Below are 22,500 nucleotides of genomic sequence, written 5' to 3'. Positions count from 1 at the left end.
ATATTTATCTGATGCTGTGTAACTGCAGCTTACCTTCAAACGCAGGAATGTGAATCGTATCAATCTACAGGAATGCTTTAATGCTTTTCACCTTTATGCACACTTTGGGTATGTTTCACATACATGGTGAAATGAGTGACTCAGTATTACTCATCCACTCTACGATAAAATCTACCTTTGAGTGGTTAAGGTACAGACATAGATGAATTGGAAAAATTCCTTTTCTGGAAGATGTGTAAATGAAATAACTCTAACTGAATGAAATGCCCCTGACACTGGGTTGTGTTTCCGACAGTACAGGTTTGGATGCTAGCACAAGTGGCCACGGGCTGTTTGCTTTGAGTTTCGGTTTATGTTATGCTTGTGGTTTCTGTGTCTTTGTTTTCAGAAGCCTGTCACGTTCAGACGTGTCGAGGCAGATCGGGACTTCAGGGAATAGAATCAGAGGAAGAGTGGAAAGTCAAGTGGCCGTTCGGCAGAGCCTGATCTGGGAGGATGAAGGAGGAATGTGGGCGGATTGTGTCAGCTGCCTTGAAGTCTGCTCAACGAGTTTTAGGCTTCACTTCCTGCTCCGTGCCTTCTGTCATCACCTGTCAGGTAGGATAGGTGTTGCACTGAGTGCTAAGAGAGCACACACACTGAGGTTATTCCTCAGACGGAGCTTGGTTGCACTATTGAGTTTGAAATCGGGACTGATGAATCTGTACAGGAGTTTCGGGTGTTTGCTGGAGACCTGGGTGGCTGAGGGTTACCCGGTTGAATGCTCAAGATCAGCAGAGGCTTTTGAAAAAAAACTGGACCAGAATGGCAGCGACTCAGCATCTGCAGACTCTTTAAGGCTCACAGGAGCTGCTGTCAGGTCTGAATCAGAGGACTCTGGAGTGGAGTTGCCATCTGTGGTCAGCCCTTTGACCGCTCAGCATCGTGTCCTAACTTCACAGGCTTCGCAGCTAGGAGAGAATGATTTACGTCCCACATCTTCCTCACCAGCTCTTTCTCAGTGCTCATCATCCTCCTCATGTTTCTCACCACGGGAAAGTTTTAAAGTGCTTAAAGGAGGTACAAAACCTTCAGAGACAACCGGGCTGAGGGTGGAGGAGGCACTGCAGAGAACAGAGCCAGCCTGGAGAAGAAGCGTGGATGGTAGAATTCGACGTCGTAACACGACTTCCATATCCAGCAGTCCTTCCACACCCTCGATTCGCTCCAGAGTTGGAAGCGTAGGTCCAGGAAGGCCTTACATACAGCCGGCTGATGAGCAGAGATCGTCAGAAACTCCTAGAGTAACGCACACACCGCAGCAGCCTGCTATCAATACGAGAGACCTTCAAGAGGTAAGAGTCTCACTTCACTGTGTGTCATTTATACAATATTCAAATGGAGTATATCTAGAATTCTTGACATTTTAAATCTAAGCAGCTTTTGTTCCACTTCACAGTGTTGTAAAGTACTTGTTCAGAGAAGAAGGTGCAAGGGGTTAAAGAAATGTTGCCAAAATATGCTTTATAATTTCTTAATCATGGGTGGAAATTCAGGTGGTATTCATAGGTGTAGTAGGTTTCAGGAGCTAAAACTTTACAGACATTTCCGTTTTGTTGTAGTTGCAGAAAGTAGTTAGAGATTAGCTATGGTGGAAAGTCCATATTTACATCGGTTCTGTACTGTTTTTCCTTCATGACCTACAATTGTTAGAAGGCAGAGTTTAAAGGAAGGGTGAACACATAAAAATGGAGTAGTTCTAAGAAAAACCCTGTTTGCTTCGTTCCTTTTGCACTGATGGCTAATGTGGTTAATGAAAGTCTAAATCAAAAGCCTAATTACAGATCTTCATGAAGTTGCTCAGTACAGCATTGTTTAGCTGTGCAATGAACACGTCCTGCTTTAAAGGATGGACTCATTATCAAACTGCATTTGCGAACATTTTTTTTTTTGCTGATGGCAGTTGTCCAAAATGGTTGCCCCTGTGTTATAGTGCTCAGCTACACTGTAAAATCTAGCTCACAGTTATTGAGTACAGTCAGTCCAGCTGTGTCCTGAACCACATGACTGGAGAACTGGAAGTGACCCAAACGTCCATTATGTCATTGTCCACTGGACTCGTAGCTCTGGTGCAAACACAAAGAGTTCCTTTAATAGCTTTTACGGAAAAGTGCATCCTGATCCATTTCGGAGCGAAATACATCGTCGTGAGAAGCAGAAACTCAAAAGAAGGAACTGTTGATACTGTATAAAGAAGACCAGGAAACAGATCAGTTGAATATATCAAATCGTATCATATCATATCATATCATATCATATCATATCATATCATATCATATCATATCATATCATATCATATCATATCATTTGGAATCATTTTGGGTTTTTTTTTGTGAATGGATTATTCACATAGATGTGTAGCTAGAAAATAAATTCAATTCTACGATCTGCATTGACTTCACATTTCATTCCAAATTTTATGTTCATATCACACCGTTCTATATATTTATACAAAAGTTCAACACTTCGCTCGCGAGGACCGATGCTGCCTTCACACGGAATCAGAATTAGCATGAATTCAAGTTTCCCGCCAGGAAGTTGTACATAAGTCATAACTATGACTGGGAGACTCAGATCATTTTGATACCTGAGTACAGTAAAGAACAGTTTCTGTACTGAATGTCTAACTGAATTGTTAGCGCTTTGCTCATTTTCGTTTTTGTAGATCAGCGTCCGCTCATTTGTACATTTTTACATGGTGATGAAAATTACATTATCATCATCAAGCTATTGTAGCTATCTGAAAAATGTGTGTCATGGTGCCAAAGTAAAAGTCAATATGTGAAAAAAGGTTAAGATCAAACATAGCCATTTGTGTTATGTGTTCTAACCAAAAACAAAGCATACTGTATGAACATGACATACTCCAATTATCGCCTCAGAAATAGGAAGTGACAAGGCAGTATGATTTAGCCAATAGCCATTAATTATGACTCATATCCTAACTCCTAACATCTACAAAAACAACAACAAACTTTAGACTCTTATTCCTTGAACAATTATCATTTACTCATAAGCTTAAATTAAATATTAGAAATAAAAGCTGAGAGAATGTTTAGGTTAAAGTTAGCTTTGATTAATCCTGATTAAAGACTCAATATTAAAAAAAAAAAAAATGACTACAATAGTATCAGAAGATTTTGATATTTTTGTCTACAGCATTGTAGCTAGATCAAGGACATGCTAAATTAATGTAAGAAAATATTATAAAACTTTCCTATTAATAAATAATAGTTTATTAATTAGCCCTTATACATTTTAATACACTTTATATATACTTTTGGAATTTTATTACAATTCAAGCACAAAAGGCATCTTTCTTATCTTGCTAAAGATTCGTTTCTTTAGCACATATGGGGTTTTGCTGCACTGACCGAGAGCAATCAGAGAGAGATACACAAATGACATGAGAACTATGTCTGAATCGTGTCACCAAATGAGCAGCAGTTACACCAAGCTGCTTTTTTCTCTTATAAGCCCAGATAATGAGCTGATCACCTCGCATGCACGTCACTGTGTAAACACATACTGTACACAGTGTACAGGTGTACACACATGCACACACATGCACACACACACACACACACACACACACACACACATTCCTGTATAAAACATTCACTACACTCACTTTCTTCGTTCTGCACTACAAAGGAACTTGCATTAAAATAAAAGTGTTAATCATAACAGTCTTAACAGGTAAATAAAATGGTTATCAGGCTGAAAAGAAAACGTACTTGACAGAAATAATTTTTCAAGGACTAGCATTATTGTAAACAGGCTAACCCAAAATATAGCTTTACAGAAATTTGGCTAAATAAACAGTTAGCTTTAAGGTAAATGGGCTAAAACAAAAACTAGCATTACAGTAAATAGGCTGAAATAAAAACTAGCATTCGATTGTATAGATGTTAAGCATTAAACAGTGTACAAGTATACATCTACACACACACACACACCTGTTTGAAACCTTTAGTACAGTCATGTTAGAAAACCAACCTGAGAGAAAAACAGTTAATCCAAGAACTAGCATTAAAGAAAGCAGGCTAAAGTGTATTGCCTTTATAGTAAACATTATATATTTTTTTAACAGCACTAGCAAAAGTACCTGAAGTATTTAATAAGAGACAAGTGAAAGTACTGAAATACGTAATAAAGTGATACTTATACACATAACTATATACATACATATGAAAAGTGTAAAAGAAATAAGATTTCAGGATATACTGATATTAAATTGTACATTGTGTGTGTGTGTGTGTGTGTGTGTGTGTGTGTGTGTGTGTGTGTGTGTCAGCAGGCTGCATGTGCCACTGGACCTGACTGGGATCATCTGCCTCCTGGGTTTCTGTACCTAGAGCAAATGTGCCGCATGTTAGAGGAGATCGCCAGGCTCCAGAGGGAGAACCAGAAGCTGCAGCGGGTGATAATGAACAGCCGTGACGAGATGGAAGAGACGGAGATTAAGGTCAGAGTCTCCAGTTGTTAAAAAAAACAGTTTATTCCAGTGGCACAGAAATGTTTTTAAGGTTTAAGAATCACATCCATTCTATGCTGAACATGGACACAACCAAACAAGCAAATTCCATTTTTTGTTCTTTTAGAAAAAGGGTTAAATAGCAAGACAATCTCTATAAGGCAAGTACATGTGTAAGAGCTGTTGTTATAGAAACAACAGCACTAGGGCAGGACTATACACTTGTTTTTATAGTTGCAGTGCTGTTATTAAAAAAAAGTCTACTTTTTGAGATTTTACAGCGCTGTGGTATAAAATCCCCTGAATTGCAGTTTTCTCCTGAGCGGGCATATCACATAAACACCACACCATCCTAATAACACTACCATAAATCTACATCCCGGCTGATCTAACACCTCAACAAATTATCCCCAGTATCACCTCATTACCAGTTACCGCCTGTCTACAGCACAGCTACTATTATGCATAATTATACCGTATCATCTTAAGCCTCTAACGAGCCGAATCTCACGAGCCGGTGACGTCGTAGTCTTTTCAGACATATTTCTTGCTTATGATTTGTTCTTGTTTAATCTCAGGGAGATTTTTGTTCTTCTGAAAAAACTCATCAGCTGCTAAGCAACTCGCCCGAACAACTCGAACTGACCCGAGTTCAAATCCAGATGAAACACAAGAGGGCAGTTCTTTTTAACAACAGCACATACTTGCATAGTGAATAAGTCTTTTGATGCATCTGCACAGTATTGATGTTAACTAAAGACTTAATGAGACCTTTGTGAATCCTCCATTGTCTGTGTTGTATTTAAAACTATGATTTGTTTTCTTTGGCTGTCAGATTGTATGTGTAATTACTGTACATTGTGTACATTTAGGTTTTGTTGACCGGCATTTGACTTAAAAAAAAAAAAAGTCAGAATTGAATTGTATCATATTGACAGTATTGAATTGTATTGTATTGTGCTAATCTTTAATTAGTTCTGTAGCATAACCTCAGTTAGTTTGTCCGTGTACAGTAGTATTTGTGTCAACATTGACGTATTTGTGTTATATTACATTATACATATCATATCTGTGAAGTATGTTAGGAAGAAACTAAGTGCATTCCTGTATTAGTCTTGATCCCATTAACATACTGTACAGTGTGAATTTGGTGAAGATCTGAGAACGTCACCTAGAAAAAGGTAAAGTAAGGTTAAGCCTTTGTGGTTTTCTAGTCTAAAAAAGATTTAACGTTCTCAGACGTTTGCCATGACGATCAAGACTAACACAAGATTGCACTTCTTACCATCACTCTCAAAAACTGAGACCTGAGCCTTACATTTCCAAAAAATTACACTCAATTACATACACAGAAATGTTTGCAGAATTGTAAACATTTACTACTTGATATCAGTTAAAGTACACATGCAGTTTGAGTAGAAATATATAAATATATTTTATCTAAATATTCTATTATACCATATCTATTACAATTAATACATAATACATTCCTGTGTCAGTCTTGACCGCCCTAACACACAGTGTGAATTTGGTGACGATCCGAGGACATGAGATTTTTAATCCTAAAAATGGTAAGCTAAAAAAAATGAACGTTCTCGGATTTGCGTCATACATCAGGACGATGCAGGATGATACAGAAGTGCACTTAGTCTCAAAATATCGGTCTCAAACAATGAGATCTGAGCCTCTCATTTCCTCTAATAACATCCACAGGATTACTACACACAAATTTAAACATTTACTACTTGCATCAGTTAAATTACATCTGTGCAGTGCATACATTTGGTAGAGATGAAAATATATTATAATATATCTTATCTACCATACTGTGCTATACTAGTATATAGGAGGTTTTGTATCTATTGTACGTATACTATGATATACTACACAGTACTATGCTCTGTTATGTTGTATTGTATCTCAGCTTTGGAGTGCGTTAGGAAGAAACTAAGTGTCATGAACTTAGTCTATAAGTTTGAATGGAAACATGTCTGTTTTAGCTACTGTATGTGGGATGTGGTAAATTAGTGGTTAAGGTATTGGACTACTGATTGGATGGTTCAGTGAGTTCAAATCCCAGGTCCACCAAGCTGCCTCTGTTGGTCCCCTGAGCAAATCCCTTAACCCTCAATTACTCAATTAAATCGTATAAATTTAGATCAGAAACATAAGTAGCTCTGCATAAGAGTGTCTGCCAAATAGATGTTACTGTACCATACTGTAGCTATTTTATCTGCTATATTATACTGTACTGTTGTGTGCTATACAATCTCTCCTATTGGAGTTACTTGATATCAGATAAATTGTATGGAGGAGTTGGTGTTGAATTTATAATGAAAGATGTTGCTCAGGAGCTCTTGGATACTGAACTCCATCTGAATGTGTCTGACTGTAGAAAGGACATTATTCATAAGAACACCCTCTGGTGTTTTATAACAGTTTATAATCACATCCTCCAGTGTCACCCAAATGAGGATGAGGTTCACTTTCGAGTCTGATACCTCACAAGGTTTCTTCCTCTTACATCTAAGGGAGTTTTTCCTCACCTCAGTCATCTCAGTCACCTCAGACTTGCTCATTAGGGATAAATACAAACACATTTCAATATAAGGCTAATATAAATATAATTTTTTTTGTACTATATTTCTTATGTTCTGTAAAGCTGCTTTGAGACAATGTCCATTGTTAAAAGTGCTATACAAATAGAATTAAAATTGAAATTGAATTTTTTTTTACTATGCTGTTTTACATACACTATACCAGTGTTACTCACTGCGCGGCTCGCGAGCCTCCTGCGGCTCGCCAAGCTTTAATATGCGGCTCGCATGGCAGTAAATAATACGATGATATGATCATGTGGTTAAAATTTATTTTTCATTTAAATAACATTAAAAACAATCAGGGAAGCATAGAAAAACGAATGTGCTCTATTACAAATAATAATATATATTTATATATATTATTTAACTCGTCACTGACTCACTGCGTTCTGAGCAATAGCCAGTTTTTGGCGGCCTGCCAGAAGCTAGTTTGTGTTTCATGCTAGTTAACAACTTGTGTTTACTGTACACACGGACTAAAAAATGGATCGATTTCTTATCAAACAATCCCACACACAAAATGAACAGCAACAAAGCAATGTGACAGTGACAAAAGAGGTAACTGATGGGGAGCATGCATCATCCGCAACTCGAGTAATTATTATTATTATATTGCAATATTGTACATTGTATTTAAGCAGATAAGCTATTTAAGACTGAATAACTTGGCATACTTTGCGGTGAAAGTGGCTCTCCTATTGACTTTGTCCTATCAGTGTGGCTCACATGAAAAAAATAGTGAAGACCACTGCACTATACCATGTCATGTTATGTAGCATTTGTGTCAGTCAGCCTTTTTATTTATGTTGTGTTTGTGTAAACATGTTTTGTCTGCAGTTTGTATGTTATGTCTGATGTGTCCAGTGTTCAGTTTCTTCAATATAATGTTCACTGAAACTCTTTGCAGGCTGCCTGCACGCAGAACACACATATCGACTCCACAGACGGTGAGAAGCTTGACTTCATTGACGTCGAAGCTCAACCAGGACTTTCCTCTGAGCCGTTCCGTCGAAGGAGCGTGTCCGATACGTGGACTTTTATCAAACAGCGAAGTAAATATAACACTGCAGTATAACATCGATCACATCGATCACATTCTTAATAATGCTATAAATATAGCACTTTTTTTCTAGCAGGAAGTATAAAGTATAAATAGAATACAGAATAATTTTAATGACTAGGTGGTGAGTAACTATTCGGATCTGTCTCAGATCTTAATTAAACTAGTAATTAAATATAATTAAGCAAAGTATGAAATATTTTCTGTGCAATTGATGGATTTATGAGGTTACGTTATGTCTTCTGTAGATAAATCTAAAGCCCCTCGAGCTGAGCACTTCCCATCTACAGATATTTTACTGGAAGAGCCTGAAACCCCACAGTCGGTAAGAGGAAGGTTCATTTCTGGAAGAATAGAAACTCTGGTTTGGAAACTGGTTTAGTGTGTGTTTCGATAGCATCCGTATACCAACATGTTACAACGTGAGCACGTTTACTGTGTCATTAAAACGTCTATGTTGCGTATGTCACTTATGTATAATGTGTTTTGGGAACTTGATAACAATTCTAAGAAAATGCTGAAAATCTGGAAATTTGCATTTCTTCTGAAATAAATCAAGGAAATGTTCGATATCCCAAACAATAGAAGTTATAGAAATAGAAGTTAAATTTAAATATATTTAAGATATACAGCATGCATTTTTTTCCTTGATACTCTGATGGATTTGGATGGATATAACACAAATTTTACCCAAATTTCTAGTTTAGCATTAAATTTGACACAGAATTTGGATGTACTAAATACTGTTTCTGAAATTCACTTCAATATTTTTAAGATTTTGCCTTCGATAATGTGTCAGAAATGGTTACAGCTCATAGAGCTCATAATGATGAATTTTTGATACACTTAGAAAAGTATGACATATACACCATGTACAAATTTTACAAATATTCAAATCTTTCCAGCAAAGCTTGGCTGTTTGCCCTGCAAGATTACTGTGTCACTCAAATGAATGTACTATGTAGCTTCGTGTGTCATAACGATTGTTGTTCATGCACTGTTTATGTGTTTGCTCATCCAGCCGGTTGAAATGGAGCAGCGGAAGGCGAGTAACAGCCTGAAAGTGAAGATTAGCTCACTCAGATGGAATGAAAAGTCAAAAGCAGCCAAGGGCAGCAGCAGGTGAGATTTTGGCACACCCAAAGATATCCATTGACGTGATTTATGGGACCTCGTCTGACCTAATTTAGTGTTTAAAAAGTTTTAATTGGTGCATTTTAAGTTTGGGTTTTGGTAATCAAAATCTGCTGATTATAATGTTTGTTTTATATGAATGAATGAATGAATGAATGAATGAATGAATGAATGAATGAATGAAACCTTTATTTCCCCGAAGGGAATTTGTTTTGCACTCAAGGAAGCCACATTAACATCCAACAACATTACAAACATAAAAGACACAAAAAAACAAAACATAAACAACACAAACACAGCAATGATAGTGACATACAATAATCAGTCCAATATCTAAAAATGAATCGATAGCTAATTAAAAAATTTCTTTAAAAAGTCTATGTGCCTGTGTCTGATCTGTTCAGTAACTGAATGCTCCACGGTACAGATGTTGTAATGGCACGTTTAGTTTTTGTTGGTGGCATTCGAAATCTACATCCAGATGGGAGTAAGGAGAACTCTAGAAAAAGTGGGTGTTATGGATCATCCAGTATCCTCAATGCCAGATTGAGGGTATACTGATCTGTAAGATTGGAGATGCTTTTAACAGCATATCCAATATGACATTATAAGTGCATTTTATACATCAGAGGCAGACATCATTTTCTTTTACATACCTGAAATACTAAATCTTTGGCTGTGGAAGGAGTCCCATGTGGTGATCAAGAGTTAGAGCTGATCATCTTTCAAATCATTTTTCCTGTAATTACATATCTACATTTATACAATTGTAGTTACATTTTTCATGCTGTAGGACATCCGACAAATCTGACGAAGTAAATCCATCAGTGGAATCCAATTTTCTTTCTTTCTTGAAGTTTCTTTCTTGAAAAATGAAGATTTTCATGGTTTTCATGTTACTAAGCAACCGGAAGCAACTGAAAATTACTCACCTTTAAAGCTCTGGACACTGGAGACTGCTTTTATAAATGTTATATAAAAGTCTCCATCGATGATAAAATGTCACCATATAGATGAATAAATGATTGTCCTTCTTAAAGGACCAAACATTTTACTGATAATTATTAATACGAATATTTAACATAGTGGAATGTCGACAAAACAAGGCCCTGTTTAACTACTGTAATTAAACAAATGTATTATAGATGCTATAGGAAATTCTAAAGAATCTCTTTATTATACTATAGAAAACGTATATAGAAATTCCAACACCAATCAGAATTATTAAGCCAGCTTTTTAAAAACTGTTGTGTTTTGATCAATATTTGTCTGGTTTCTGTTTTTCTGCAGCTCACAAAATGAGAAAAAGAGGACATTTGGACAATTTTTCAAGAACAGAAGAAAGACCACACGATTCTGACCTGGACTCGAATTGTATTAATAATACAAATAAACGGACACAATGCAATGTGGAAATTCTTCACACCTTCCATCAACCTGCCATTTGTATACGGATATTTATATACGAAACTCAAATGATCAAAGATTCATGTTGCCTAAATCTAGCATTACATCTGGAATACCCCTCCTTTTCATTTTCATCAGGCTATATATGTGATTTTGAACACTCATTGAAAGATAGAAGTGCAAAACCATGAAACCATAATGGATGGAGATTATGAGCATATTTATGACATTTCCAGCTAATGCTAGCTTCACTATAATTTAATTTAAATCAAGAAAGCCAGGCATGGATGTTAAAGGTGTGAATGGGTGTTAAAGAGTTGGTGCACATCCAAAAAGTGTTTCAGGATAGAGTTCAGAGGTTTTTGGGTAAGGTGCAGAGCCTGAGTGGGTCGGGGATGACTCAGGCTTGTACTGCACATTAACCTGTTTATTCCAGAATTACATTCATAAAAACCTAAATAATTAAGTCTTATTAAAGATTGCCAGTATTTAATAGATATTATAAATGCATGTTAGATGCATTAAGGTTAAGCACTTACGGTGTCTTAGGCATTTACTGTACACTGGTGTACACTGTTACTAAGGAGTATGATTTTAATTATTAAAAAATACTCTTTAACCTTAAAAAAAAAACTCAGGTAGGTCAAAGAAGCACTCTGAAATTTCTCAGGATTTGAGGACATTGGATATTTTGCCATGTGTATTGGTATTTTGTTATATTTTTATCTTTTGTATTGTGTGCTGCTAAATTATTACGAACAGAAGAGGTGTCTATCTCTGTCTCTTGCTTCGTCTTGTAATTTGTGTAATGTGGAATGTACAGATGTACAGTATAATGCTGTTATGCTTGTATATACTCATGTTTATAGAACATGATCATTTTGTCTGAGAATTTTTGTTTTTCATCGTCTCTGTATTTTTCACACATGAATCCCCAATTTCAAGTTCAGACGACAGTCAACAGCTTTGACTTGATTTGTTTACTTGCTTTATTTTTCCCAGGAGAGAGGGGGAGACAAAGTCTCCTTGGCATTCCCATGTGAAGAGATGTCAATGACAAACACATCCAAACAAGATAAACAGGAACTTTTAAGGGAAAAGGGATCAATCAGTTCGTACATAAAATACATTTACTCTGATATAACATTTCTCTTGGCTCCTTGCACAAGTGTCTCTTTCACTTCTTTAAAGTCCAGACAGCAACCGTCTGCGCTAAATAGATCTATAGATATTAACTGCATTGGCAAGGTAACAGGGAGGGTGCTTTTGGAATAGTAGGATCACTGGTATTGTGGTTTGGTGGATTTGGCTCAAACAGTGCCACCTGGTGGACTGGTTTAGATCTATGTTTACATGATGCCGCAGGTGGAGAGTGGGTTAGCAATGTGGCACGTGCAAGCCGATTGGCAGTACTGGCGCACAGTTTGGTAGCAGCTGCGGTCAGCATCTCCTCCCCATTGTACGGTCCCTCCAGGCTCAGACGGCAGGCGGCTCAGGATGCTGGTGTTGATGGCGAGCGCGGCCAAACCGTAGTCGGTGAAGAGAACGGTCTCGCGACGGCACGTTGGGCATGAGATGAACTTATACTTGGGGCAGGACTCATACAGGATCTGCAGGCACTCCTCACACACCGAGTGCAGGCACGAAAGGATTCTTGGACGCTTCCCTGCAAAGTTGTACGTGTGCCCGCAAGTCGGGCAATCGAGCGGCTCACATGGCATCACCGGGCCCGAAGACGTCGAAGATGATGAGGAGGATGAGGTGGACGAGGAGCGCAGGACGTACTGGTTCACGATTACGTCATCCATCTTGTAGTGGAATTGGTGGTAGCATATCTCGCTGTTGCTAGCCTTGCGTTGGGCTAAATAGCTAGCTTCGCGACGGAGGACTGGTGCTGGAGGTGATGCCAGAGGACGAGGGTTGACCATGGTGTTACCATTCACCTCGATTGACAGGTCACTGCAGGCCTGGTTAACGATAACCTCGCCTTCACCTCCTCCATCCCAGGCCACACGGGGTGGAGGTGCAAAGCGAGGCTGGGTCACAGGTACAGGGCACTCCCGTGGGAATTTCTCTGATTGGATGATCTTGACTGTATCCATTGGGATGGTCACAGGCTGGTGCCTCAGACAGGACATTCGCGCCTGAAAGAGTTGGATGATCTCTGCAGCTGTGTGTTTGTGTGTTTGGTATTTAACACAACCCTGTGAGTGGTGTTTTCAGAAAAATCCAAGAAGGACACTCAGCCATTGCAGGGAACGTGAGGACGCATGCTTTTGTCCATTGTTCTTCCACTGGCCACTTTTCTTGGACTAATGTAGATGGTGAAATTTTGATTACAGCTTTACAGACTTTATCAGAGTTTATAAGTTTAATGCAATAGATTTCAATGTCCAGTTCTTTATAAAGAATAGTGATTTTGAGACTTATACCCTGTTTATTAATACTTTTGTTCAGCGTCTAACAAAAAAATCTAGTTTTACAAAGAAATTGCTGAGCACAGTACATAATATTTAACCACAACTGTATATATAAGCTGACACAATATAAATATATAGCTATATATACATGTATACACCTTATAAGCACCTATATAGAAAGTTCCTTGTGAGAAGGTCTAAAATTGCAAACTTGTTGGGTTTGGGTAGTAGTGTTCCCAAAGTCAGTAAGACAGTAAGTGGACACTTGTGTTTAAGTCAATGGCACAATCGAGAAGTTCCTTTGACTTGAGAACCTTTTTTTGAGCGAGTGGTTCTTGAGGCAACAGAAAAATCTGGAAGAATCCGTTCTTGTCTAAGAGAGCTTGGAATTCCTCAAGAGGTCTATGTGAATGAGGGTGTGGGTTCACTCTTGACTGGTCCAAGAATGTCCCAGGAATCCAGCCAGGTCTTGTCTACACCATGGGTTGTTAGTTTCTTTTCCTGTGACAAAGACAAAACAGTGATGGTTATGTGGTCAGTTGACAGAGCTATTTATTCCTGCTGGAAAATCCAGCTTGGACTGACTACACAGATAACTGACTACACAGACTTTGACTAAACTACACAGATCAGTTAGGTCAAACCGGTTAGACCATACACTCTGGAAGTGCTGGTAGGAAACAACCAGTTCTGAATTTGTGCTACTAATGCAACATACTCTAACACTATAACACTCACTCTCACTCATTTTCTACCGCTTATCCGAACTACCTCGGGTCACGGGGAGCCTGTGCCTATCTCAGGCGTCATCGGGCATCAAGGCAGGATACACACTGGACGGAGTGCCAACCCATCGCAGGGCACACACACACTCTCATTCACTCACACACACACTACGGACAATTTTCCAGAGATGCCAATCAACCTACCATGTTGCTGTAACCGGAGTACCCGGAGGAAACCCCCGAGGCACAGGGAGAACATGCAAACTCCACACACACAAGGCGGAGGTGGGAATCGAACCCCCAACCCTGGAGGTGTGAGGCGAACGTGCTAACCACTAAGCCACCGTGCCCCCATACACTATAACACATGCAGTAAAATAAAAGTAAGATAATTAGAAAATCCTAATGTATGTTTGTATATGTGTCAACAGCTGATACTGTGAATCAACAATACCATGCACACACACACTGACACACTCATTCACACCTAGAGACAATGAAATGTTCAAAATATTCCTACTAGCATGTTTTGGGAGGTGGGATGAAACCCGGGAGCTCGGAGGAAACGCGCTGGAGTCACAGTAAGAACACTGTTACTTAACGCCATTGAGTAACCAAGGTCTTGTGAATCTGCTGGATTTTAGATTCTCTCCAGCACCAAAGCCTTGTCAACAACATCAATAACATATGTGAGAACAGCCAACTAGCCTTGTAGCATCTTCCAAACTAGCAAGGTTTCAAAAAATTAACATTATACTTCTGCATTTCTTGCTAGGTTTGAAAGTAGTTAGTAGGTCCAATAAAATAATCAGCCATGTAAGGGCATAACATTTGTACTTGTGACTAGCTAGTGAGTTAGATGCTAGTTATCAGAGGAGAGGAAGGTGGTAAGTTTTTGTAGCACTGCAAAAATATGTAATATATCCAATTATACTATTAGACATATATAGAAAATATATAATATTGGGTTAGCATTAGTCAGCACCACTAGCTTAAGAACAGTGCAACATCTTCCAACTAGCAAGATGTTAAATGTACTTTAGCATTTTTTTGCTAGGATTCTAGCTAATGGGGATTGTCTATGTCAGGGAATGTAGTGTGTAAGTCCAATATATTAATCAGGCAGTAGGGATGTAACAATTGTGCTTGTGAATAGGTAGTGAGTTAGAGTATTTATTTATCAGAGTATTGGTTGATGCTAAGATTTTGTAGTGCTGCTAAACAGAAGCAAAGAAATGTAGCATTAGTTAAACAGTTAGTTTTAAAAAAAAAAATCAAATGGACCAATTTTATTAAATTGTTTAGTGAATTGTTTTAACAAATTCACCAGGATGCAAACTTCAGATCTCAAACCCAAATACAAATTTCTGCATAGAAACACACTTCTCTGTATTTCTGTCCTTCTCTGTTTACTGTGTGAAATCACAAGACAGAGCCACAGAGCTAAGCTGTGACAGGCTGAAAAGCGAGTATGTGGTACGTCGCTCCGTCAGCAGTCCTGCAGTGAACACAGGACTGACCTTGCTGCAGGACAACCTGTCCCAACCTTACAGAATAAAAGCCCAACTGTTATGGACGCAGGTTATGAAGCAAGCAGCGCAGCACGGCACGGTGAGGCAGACTGTGGAATAGACGCCGGCATGTAGGTTTGTAATGAGTCACCGCTCGGGAACAAAAGCGGTTTATTCTGTGGTGTGACAAGCAGGATCTAGTCATCAGAGAAAGTCAGAGAATGCGCGTGTGTGTGTGTGTGTGTGTGTGTGTGTGGATACAAGTTTGTGTTGTTATCTTGACGAGGACAGGAAGTGCAGAGGAGAAGTGACACATTTGATGTGGGTGGATTGAGAGATGAAGATGGAGAGAGAGGTGACCTACATGAGGGATGAATAGAAAAAAGTGAAAAGACAGATAACAGAAGAGAGAGAGAGAGAGAGCTAGAGAGAGAGAGAGAGAGAGAGAGAGAGAGAGAGAGAGAGAGTGAAAGAGAGTGTGTGTGTGTGTGTGTTCAGTTATAAACAGATCTGCTATTTTTGATCTTTTGTCAGTTTCAGAGCCGCCCTGAACACTGAAAACGTCACACAGTGAGAACAAAACATTTTCTCCAAAAAATTAAACATCCAATGCACACACACGCGCGCACATACACACACGCACACACCCACACGCACACACACACACACCCCACACACGCACACACGCGCACAGCACGCACACACCCCACACACATGTACACACACGCACACACACCATGCACACACACCCCACACACGTACACACACGCACACACACCCCACACACACGTACACACATGCACACACACCACACACATGCACACATACACAAACGCACACACACGCACAGCACGCACACACCCCACACACACGTACACACACGCACCCACACCATGTACACACACGCACACACACCACACACATGCACACATACACACACGCACGCACACCACACACATGCACACACATACTGTACCACACACACACGCAGATGCACACACCGCACACTCACACCACACACACACACATGCACACATACACAAACGCACACACACGCACAGCACGCACACACCCCACACACACGTACACACACGCACACACACCATGCACACACACGTACACACACCACACACATGCACACATACACACACGCACGCACACCACACACATGCACACACATACTGTACCACACACACACCGCACACTCACACCACACACACACGCATGCACACACACGTGCACACACACTATACGCACGCGCACATGCACACACATGCACCACTTTCTTTCTTTCTTTTCCATCCTTGTATTTCATTTCTGCTTTCTCCTTTTATTATTAACCTGCTTTTTTTCTTTCCCACCTTTATATATGTATTTTTCTATTTTAATCTTCCCCTTGTTCGTCAGCGGTAATCGGAGTAGAGAATATGACGTTAGTAAAAAATTCATTCTTGCACTTATAGACAAAGGGTTAAATCTGGAACCGCGGCTCATTCAGGGAACCGGCTCAGGGTTCTAGTGCAGACAAAATGAGGTTGCGATAATTACAACAGAGTTTTCTTCTCTGTTTTTAGGTTCAATCTAAAACTCCCTCTGATTGGACAGAATGATAACACAAGCACTGACGCTGGAGACTGAAATAAACATCTCCTTACTGAAAACTTTTCCATATCAGCATTACACAAGTTTATGTGTAAGCTGTACTGATAAATATATCAGAACAAGCTGTGACTTTCAGCTGCAGTACTGTCAGAGCCGCTGTTCTAGAAAATTCATCACCAGTTTCTGACCAGTCAGGATGAAGAATTCAGCAGCTCCGTGGAGTAATGAGACTTAACACACTCTGGCCTCCATTTGCTGAATCTCTGAGTCTTAAAGCTGAGAGCTTCCATCACTCACATGCAGAGAACTGTGAGGAAGTTCCAAAAATAACCACACACACACACACACACACACACACACACAAGAACGAGTGTGAATCTACCATCTGACATCAGCACACGCTGGTATCTCTGTAGGCGTGTGATCTGGTGGAGAAAATGGCTGCCGTGCTAACAATCTGCTGAAGGCCTCAGAAAACACACACACACAAACACACACACATACACACACTCATGCTCACACACACACACACACACAAACAAACACACACACATACACACACACTCATGCTCACATACACTCACACACTCACATAAACATACACACACTCTCTCTCACACACACATACAAACACACACATACACACACACTCATGCTCACACACACACACATACACACACTCATGCTCACACACACACACACACACACAAACACACACACACTCACATAAACACACACACTCTCTCTCTCTCTCTCTCTCTCACACACTCACACAAACACACACACATACACACACACTCATGCTCACATACACACACACACACTCACATAAACACACACACACACACTCTCTCTCTCTCTCTCTCTCACACACACACACACACACGCACACACACATACACACACACACACTTACATAAACACACACACACACACTCTCTCTCTCTCTCTCTCTCTCTCTCTCTCACACACACACACACACACACACACACGCACACACACACATACACACACACACACATAAACACACACACACACACACACTCTCTCTCTCTCTCTCACACACACACACACACACACACACACATACACACACCGTGTATTAAGAAACAGAAGGAAGGTGTTAACTTTAAAATGGAGGATTTTGAGCTGAGATGAAGGAGTCTCTCTCACTGCTGTGATTCTCAGTCTGTTCATTTTCCTATAACACAAACCCTGACTCTCACTCTCACTCTAATCTATTCACTTCTTTACCACATTTCCTTTTTTTTCCCTTAGATATTTTCTTTCTTTCTTTCTTTCTTTCTTTCTTTCTTTCTTTCTTTCTTTCGTTTTTCTTTTTCTGTTACCCATCTGTCCTTTTTCCTTTCTTGAAAATATGTTTTTATTGTATCTTTCTATTCACATCATTTGTCAGTGGCATTTCTCTCTCTCTACACACACACACACACACACACACACACAGTGCAGTGATTCTGTGGTTATATAAGCAGCTTAGGGCAGAAGCAGCAGCGATGTTAAAGCCTCCTGCTGTTACAGCTGCTGACTTCTGCATCATGGGCCAGAGGTGGAGCGCCGTCACACTCCAACAGAACAGGCTGCTAATGTCATAAAATGTGTATGTGTGTGTGTGTGACCCAGTCAGCACAACACACACGGTAGGAAGGGAGGGGGAGGTGGGGGGAGAAGGGGGAGTGTAAGTATACAGGGTTTTAATGAGGAAATGGAGGGTAGGTGTGGTGGCTCACAAACACAGTCCTCCCTATGTAGGAGCTCAGAAACACGTACACACAAACACACACACATGCACACACACAGAGTTTAATTGTTTACATTGAGAAAAAGTTTCCCTTTAACTCAGATTCGACTCAATCAGCTATGACGAATTTGTAGAAGTTTGTCTCACACACAAAGAATACAAAATTTCAAATTTACTCACATAACTTACCAAAACCTCCCAAAATAACCTAAACTCTCTGGTAAAAGTTCAAGTAAACAAATCAATAAACAAACCACACACCAATTTTAGCTCCTGATTGTAAATTAGCGCCACAGGCTTGTGTGAACTGTAGCTAGTGCTAACAAACAACAGCTTTATTCCTCGTCTCACAACCGTAAGCTAGCGCGCTAACGACTCCGACTTTAGACGTCACCGTACAAAACGTGACACTTTACCGTGGATTCTATTTGTCAAGAATTTAGATCGACACTTTAAAGCAGTCTGGTGCTGGAAAGTTGCCTTACGAGGTCCCAGATAAACGATTACAGAGGAATGTAGTCATGTTTGAGAATGTAGTAAGTAAAAAAGTTTTTAAATATTTTAAAAAGATTAGGTTAAAAAAATAGCAGGAAAGAACAGACAGCTAGAAATTAGACATAAGTACAGTAAAGAAACTACTAAACAAAATGAAACTATTTTAATATAGAATTTTTAATGTACGGTGGCATGCATAAGTATTTACACCCCCTGGATCTTTTTCCACATTTTGGAGTGTTGAAGTGAAATGAATGATTATTATAATGAATAATGAACTTTAGGTACATTTTAAAAAAACTTTGCAAAATTCTTTACAAATTATTTTCAGATATTAGCTCTGTGATCTAAATCTATATCTGTACATTTTCTTTGTCTGTAAGTGTCTATTGTAAAGAAAAAAATACTTTAAACTTTATCGTAAATGTTCTGTAAAGTTCCTTGAGACAATGTTCGATATCTATAGTTAAAAGAGAGCGAGGACAAAACTGAAGATTTTGGTTTGAATCAAAAAATATAACTAGATTTGTAAAGTTCGTCGCGACAAACTTTGATGTTGGCTTTGACTTTTTGGAGGCGAGTGGACATAAGGATCAGTGAAACATTTGAAGGCAAGTGGAGACGAGCATGTGACGTCATCCGAATACTCTTGAGGAAGTTCCCCACATTAGGCTGAGTGTTTTGATATGTCACATGTCCATGTTGTGCTAATTTTTGATTATTACGTCACATCACGTGACGTCATCAGAATACACGTGAGGGACAAACTTTTATGTTGGCTTTGACTTTTTGGAGGTGAGTGGACATAAGGATCAGTGAAACAATTGAAGGCAAGTGGAGACGAGCATGTGACATCATCCGAATACTCTTGAGGAAGTTCCTCTCATTGTTCTGAGTGTTTTGATATGTCACAAGTTTTTTGATTTTGCATATATTGGGGGCGGGGCTGTGGGACAACCGAAAGGCCAGTCGGTACACCAATGTAAAAGTTTGTTCAGAGTACCTGAAAGTTTGTTCACCCTAAAGGAGCTGGCCGAGTTTGGTGTAGATAGTTCGAAGGCTTGCCGAGTTATAAACCTCCAAAGTTTATAATGGGAGTCTATGGGAAAAAAGGCCATTTTGAGACCAGGTACCTGAAGTACCGGTACTCGGATCGCTTAGAAAAGCAACAAACTTCAGACCAGGGTCTACAACATATCCGAATTTGGTGCATGTGGCTCAAAAGCCCTAGGAGGAGTTACTCTTGATAAATTTTTGTCTAAGCTTAAATAGGAAAACAAAGCTACATAATTATGGAAACTTCTATATTTTCCAGTTTAATGTGAAGTCTCTATTTCTGTGTTGCTGTACGATCACAGATTTGTTACCACATCAGATGGTGAAGACCTGGATTTGTTTTTTTGTGAAGATATTTCATTTCCATTTATGTTGCAGAAACACAAGCACACACACACACACACACTCTCACACACACACACACACACACGGTCAGTTGCTATGCATAACAAACCATATCACAACGCATTCCACCACACACACATACACGCACGCACACACACAGATAAAGCCACACACACACACAGATAAAGCCACACACACACGCACACACACACACACACAAGTGTGATATGAAATTTTCTCTACCTTCACTCCCATCTGTCTGACCTAATAAACTCTCCAGCATTCAATATTTTTATTCTGAGATCGAGAACATTCCTGTCCACCTCCCCGTTAACTCCCACTTTCGCTCACATACACACTAACTCACAACCACCACACACACACACACACACACACACACACACACATACTGTACACGCACAAACAAAAAGCACACAACAATCCCATCACATGCACCACCCAGAAAATTCCTGATTCTCTTCTTCCCCTCACCCTCACTGTCTGTCTCTTCACATGTGTGTGTGTGTGTGTGTGTGTGTGTGTGTGTGAGTGTGAGTGTAAATGTGAATGTGAATACATTCCACCTGCTCTGAGACACAATCAGTGACACTGCAGCATGTCTCTTGTGAGATGAGATGCTATCAGGCTACAGGTCTCTGTCTCGCCCTATAAAAAGTCACATCCAAAACACATACACAAACACAGACAGGTTTGCACTCTTTATCTGGACTCCTTCAGCCATGTTATATCTGTGTGTGTGTGTGTGTGTGTGTGTGTGTGTGTGTGTGTGTGTGTGTGTGTGTGTGTGTGTGTGTGTGTGTGTGTGTGTGCGTTTAATAATTCAGTGCCTGTCATTCAGAGCAAGCGTCAGCCATTTTGCCTGCAGTTTGGCAAGGACTCTTTGTTCCTCCTGTATCTGCTGCTACACACACACACACACACACACACACACCCCTTCCAATGCATTAAACACACATACACTCTGGAGAATCCGTAATCTATCCCAATTAAGTTGCATGTAAATTTCTTCACACACCAGACCAAAATTCCCAACAGATTTACAACAATTTCTGTAACGTTGATTTTCTTCATAATAGTATGCGCATATTGATGAATACTAATCATGCATAAATCACCAGATGTGTAAAATCCACTGCTGAAACATCCGTTTTCAGAACACGCTGAAGTTCCAGTAACTGAAAGTAGTGGCACCCTACAGCAGTGTGTCTACGTGGTGAGCTGCTTTATGGGGGGAGATGAACTTTCAGCTCTCTAAAACAAAAAATATAAATAAATAAAAGAAAGAGCTTAGCCTTTTATGGAAGTTTGGGGGTGTTACTAAATGTAAATCAGCTGCTGTGCTGTAAACACATTGTTATTGTTAATATTATCATACTGTACATATTTTAGCTACGTATTTTCTGTTGTTAATCTTGTTCTCGAAGTTTTAGCAAAGTTGTAAATACGGATACGGCCACTTTATTAGGAACGGTTATATATATATATATATATATATATATATATATATATATATATATATATATATATATATATATATATATAGAATACGGTTATGCAATCAGCCAATCACGAAGCAGCAGCACAATACATGAAATTACAAGCATTAAGTATTTCAGGACCTGCTTATTTTACATAACACACAGCAGTCGATAGAATTTATACAGAATTATACGAAAAACAAAAACATAACTGTGGATGGAATCACCAGAGAGCAGAGATGACAGGAAAGCTACAGTAAGTCAAATAATCACTCTGTACAACCATGGTGAGCTGAAAAGCATCTCAGAACACACAACACATCAAACCGTGAGGTGGATGTTGAATCTGACAGACAAGAACAGAAGAATCT

At 39.4% G+C, this 22,500-nt stretch overlaps 2 protein-coding genes across 5 annotated transcripts in view; one reads left to right on the top strand and one right to left on the bottom strand.

Moving 5' to 3' along the window:
* The first annotated feature begins 263 nt into the window (after positions 1-263).
* On the top strand, positions 264-11,609 carry si:dkey-106l3.7 (uncharacterized). The gene is made up of 6 exons (XM_060896677.1): positions 264-1,334; positions 4,340-4,507; positions 8,024-8,168; positions 8,425-8,501; positions 9,198-9,298; positions 10,601-11,609. Exons 1-6 carry the CDS (start codon positions 264-266, stop codon positions 10,668-10,670), a joined length of 1,632 nt encoding a protein of 543 aa, XP_060752660.1. The 3' UTR covers positions 10,671-11,609.
* An 83-nt stretch (positions 11,610-11,692) lies between these two features.
* rnf208 (ring finger protein 208) overlaps positions 11,693-22,500 on the bottom strand; it is a 12,802-nt gene continuing 1,994 nt past the window's right edge. For 3 of the 4 annotated variants that reach the window (XM_060895347.1, XM_060895348.1, XM_060895346.1), the window contains exon 2: positions 11,693-13,638. In XM_060895347.1, coding sequence (XP_060751330.1) covers positions 12,067-12,855 — 789 coding nt within the window. In that variant the 5' untranslated portion in view covers positions 12,856-13,638 and the 3' untranslated portion in view covers positions 11,693-12,066. Of the gene's footprint in view, positions 13,639-21,766; positions 21,813-22,500 lie in introns of those variants that run through there. The other variant, XM_060895350.1, reaches the window with a different exon arrangement.

Source organism: Tachysurus vachellii, chromosome 20 (assembly GCF_030014155.1).
Source record: "Tachysurus vachellii isolate PV-2020 chromosome 20, HZAU_Pvac_v1, whole genome shotgun sequence".
NCBI lineage: Eukaryota > Metazoa > Chordata > Actinopteri > Siluriformes > Bagridae > Tachysurus > Tachysurus vachellii.
The sequence above is the reverse complement of the archived record's forward strand: the minus strand, read 5'-3'. Positions and strand labels throughout refer to the sequence as shown.

Coding starts and splice junctions, on each gene's coding strand:
- si:dkey-106l3.7 (XM_060896677.1), top strand. CDS start 264: ATGCCCCTGACACTGGGTTGTGTTTCCGACAGTACAGGTTTGGATGCT. Junction 4,508..8,023: donor TGGAAGAGACGGAGATTAAG/GTCAGAGTCTCC, acceptor AACTCTTTGCAG/GCTGCCTGCACGCAGAACAC. Junction 8,169..8,424: donor GACTTTTATCAAACAGCGAA/GTAAATATAACA, acceptor TGTCTTCTGTAG/ATAAATCTAAAGCCCCTCGA.